Raw genomic sequence first — 4,103 nt, 5'->3', positions numbered from 1 at the left:
AAGACACCATGCCTTGGTTAAGTATAGTACACTATTCACTAGAGAAGTCTTATTCACTACTACTTACTATAGAAAATCCTTACACACAGGCTTTAATTAGATGCTTGATTATGCAAGTATGAGAACAATTCTCTTTTATATAATTCAATGAATTAATAGACTTATTAGGTGAATAATATAATTTTAGCTATTAAATCAAATCAGATTAAGTATATGTCTTTAATTATTAGTAAATGCACTGACTATAATGATGGTAAAGAAAAAGAGAGACTACAAAACCCATTTTACTAGATTAATTAAGCACAACCAAGATGAAATACACCCAAAAGATAATGGATTGGGAAAAACTAGGAGCTGAAGATCATAAGATAAGGATCAAAGGATAAACAAAAGTGACAACTTAAAAATACAAATCATAACAAAAGCAACAGGGATAGAAAAGACACCCCACCTTGACCATAAATTTTTATTATTTACAATTCCATGGGCTTTTCCAATTTTCTCCCTCAAAACCCTTGAAAGGGAAAAGAGAGAAAATGGGGAAGGGACCCCTTCTTAAAAGACAACTTGCTCATTCATCATCATCCATTGTTATTCTTCTCAAGCATCATCACCATCTTTCTTCAAATTATCAAATAAATTAAAAACTAAATTAAGCATTGCTCCTGAAGGATCCTAGAGCCTTAATGGCTGCTGCTCTCAGAATGTATTGGTGGTAGAAAGCAGCAATAGCGGCTCCAATAAAAGGTCCAACCCAGAAGATCCACTGCAAAACAAACAGAAAATAAGTTCAAGCATATGAGAGAAGAATGTATTAATTTTTATTTAAATAGGTTAATTTCGTACTTGATCATCCCAGGCCTTGTCTTTGTTGTAGATAACAGCAGCTCCAAAACTCCTAGCAGGGTTGATGCCAGTGCCAGTAATTGGAATAGTGGCAAGGTGAACCATGAACACAGCAAATCCAATAGGGAGAGGTGCCAATACCTTAATTGGGAGAGAAATTAAATTAATAGAAATTTAATTAAATATTAATTAAATCATTTTAATGTTTAAGAGGCACTTCATAAATTATAAAAAGAAATCAAATGATGGGGTTTTTTTTTTCTCTTTTTAAATAATTTCTTATATTATCTTGCGCTTGCTTTCCAAATCAAAAACCTAACCAACTTCAGATCAAAACTGTGGTGTGGAGAAAGTAAAGACCCCAGAAATCAAGATATTGAGATGAGAAAAACCAGCAAAGTCAACAAGAAAATGACTCATGTAATATCCCAAGAACCTAAACATTAAATAGCACAAATATTTTATCAAACAATTCAGAGAAAACAGAATCAGGTCCTTACAGGAACATGGGAATCTCTTGCATTCCTCTTAGGATCAGTGGCAGAGAAGACAGTATAGACAAGAACAAAGGTACCAATGATCTCAGCACCCAAACCAGTGCCCTTGCTGTACCCAGAAGAGAGTTCGTTGGCCCCACCTCCATACCTGGTGTAATAAGCCTTTTGGAAGGCCTTGACCAAACCACACCCACATATTGCACCCAGGCACTGTGCTACCATGTACAAAAGGGCCCTGATTAGTGACACCTTGCGTCCCAGGAACAGCCCGAAGGTCACAGCTGGGTTAATATGTCCTCCTGTGTAGAATACAAACAAGGGTTATCATCAGTACTGGTCTTTACGAGTAACTGGATGGGAAAAAATATAAAATAACTAAGAATAATATACCATTAATTTGGTTAAATTGGTTATAAATTTTGTTATTTATAAATTAAGCTTGAATAAAATCCAATATTTTCTTCAAAACAGACATTATTCTTGGTTATATATGTTTTAGGAAACAGTTTGTAGAAAAAAAAAATAAAGAAAATAAAGATTAAATTAGTCTTTAAAGTGTTTTCTCTTCTTCTTGTTTCAGTTTTCCCCCCAACTCCATGAAGAAAACATTGCATGTGTTTCACGTTAAATTTTCTAAAGCATGTTCTTAATACGTGGTTAAATTTTTTCCACTGTGAGATAGAAAAAGAAAGAAATTAAGCACAAAACAAAAAGCAAGTTCTTTGGAAAAAAAAAAAAAGAGAATTTTCTTTGGAACCAAACAGAGAAAGAAAAAAAGGAAAAGAAAAAAAAGAAGAAGAAGAAACTGACCAGAGATACCAGCAGTGCAGTAAACAAGAATAAAGATCATGCCACCAAAGGCCCATGCAATGCCAAGAATACCAACACCACCACAAGCATCAGAATTCTTGGCAGGGTCAGTCTGACTCTTATATCCAATTACTGTCAACACAGTGATATAAAGGAAAAGAAGGGTAGCAATGAACTCTGCAATAAGAGCCCTGTAGAAGGACCATTTTCCAAGTTCCTCTACATCGATCAAAGGTGCAGGTGGAGGGTCATGGTAGTCTTTGGCCGAGAATTCTCCAGGATTCTCTGCAACTTCCACGTCCTTAGCCATGAGAGAATTATTGATCTATATATTTTCTTGATTTTGCGCTTCTCTGGTGGCTAGTGAGCTCTGAGAGGGGGTGGAGAATATGTGGTTAGAGAGGCGAGCAAAGAGGGGGTATTTATGGAAGAGAGGATGGACGGTATATGATTAAGAGAGTATAATATTCATCGTTTGATGACATAATTAACTTAAATTTTAATTAGCCGACCAAATACCATATTTTTCTTCATTTTTTTTCCCTCCTTCGCTTGCTTGACCCCACCATTAGCTGCAACGGCTCTTCTAAAATGCATCTAATATAATTTTTTTTCAGTATAAGGCCCCATTTATTTAAAAAAAATTATATATGAAAATTTTTATTTAGAAATTATTTTATAAAAATTATTTTCATAAAAAAATATTTTTTTATTTTTTTATAATATTAAATTAATAATAATTATTCATATTATGCCTACATAAATATTTTTATATTTTAATAAAATTATTAAAATTAAAAAATAAATTTTCTTTTTGAAAGGAAAAAAGTCAAATATTTATTTTTTAAAAATATACTTAATTTTTCTTTTAATTATAAAAAATATTTTTTATATATTTTTTTAATTATAAAAATATTTTTTATTAACTTATTTTTTAAATATTTTAAATATTAAAAATATAAAAAAAATATTTTTCACGTATAAATTTTAAAATTTGGCAGCATAAATGCATTGGTTGTGCGGAGGCTTAGCCGTTTAGCCTCTTTAACGGTCATCAGGACCAGGGAAGATAAACAAGCCGGACAACGGTCAAAAGCTATACGGTTGCACCCCTTTCTGTGGGCGCTTGAGATTAATAGCGACCAAATTAGTATCTTAATTGGGGGTTTAGTTTAATCGATAAAAAAATTTTATTTAAGATTTGATTTTATCAAAAAAATACTTTGAAAATTATAATTTTAAATATATCAAATCGATATAAACAAAATGTATTCACAATTATCTAAAAATAAAATTTAATTAATATAGATATATATAAATTATAAGAATAATAATTATTTTTTTATTACTCTTGTACTAAATACCCTTTAAATATCACTAAATTTTATGATGAAAATCTCATTGTTGATAAATTTATTTTTAAATATAAAAAATATAATATATGTATTTTTTCATAATGATAAATATAGATTTTTCTATATTCCCAACTAGATTTGTTTTGAATATCATGTCAAAATGAAATAAATGCCACCATAATTAGAATTAGTAAACTCCCCAATTTTATTATGCGAGAAATAATTTAAAAAAAGAAAAATGTGATTCACATTTTGAGAGATTTTAAGTCTCTTAATAATTAATATTTTCCCAAGGTAAAGTCTCTATCTATGTACTCATCTAGATTACATATATGAAAACAGGAATTTTTATAGTTGAATTTGGTAATTTCAAAATAATGTATCATATGATTTAGCATTTTTTATTTAAAAAATAAAATTTTAATTTTAATTTAATCCTAAATTAAATTTTCATAACTATGTTAATGATGTGTTAATGGGACACTTTTGTATGCATCAACTTATATTGTCACATCGCCTATCTCATACATAAACTAAAAGGCAAATGCATTAAATACCCTTTAAATAGCATATTCTTTTTAAATACTTAAAAAAA

The 4,103-nt window shown here is 30.0% G+C and overlaps 1 protein-coding gene across 1 annotated transcript; it reads right to left on the bottom strand.

Annotated features, from left to right (window-relative positions):
• Window positions 1-268: 268 nt before the first annotated feature.
• On the bottom strand, window positions 269-2,561 carry LOC110651253 (probable aquaporin PIP2-2). Its single transcript, XM_021806524.2, has 4 exons — window positions 2,154-2,561; window positions 1,347-1,642; window positions 847-987; window positions 269-766 (listed from the first exon to the last, which is right to left on the bottom strand). Exons 1-4 carry the CDS (start codon window positions 2,461-2,463, stop codon window positions 653-655), a joined length of 861 nt encoding a protein of 286 aa, XP_021662216.1. The 5' UTR covers window positions 2,464-2,561; the 3' UTR covers window positions 269-652.
• Window positions 2,562-4,103: the final 1,542 nt, after the last annotated feature.

Source organism: Hevea brasiliensis, chromosome 6, assembly GCF_030052815.1.
Source record: "Hevea brasiliensis isolate MT/VB/25A 57/8 chromosome 6, ASM3005281v1, whole genome shotgun sequence".
Classification (NCBI taxonomy): Eukaryota; Viridiplantae; Streptophyta; class Magnoliopsida; order Malpighiales; family Euphorbiaceae; genus Hevea; species Hevea brasiliensis.
This window is presented reverse-complemented; position numbering and strand designations above follow the sequence as displayed.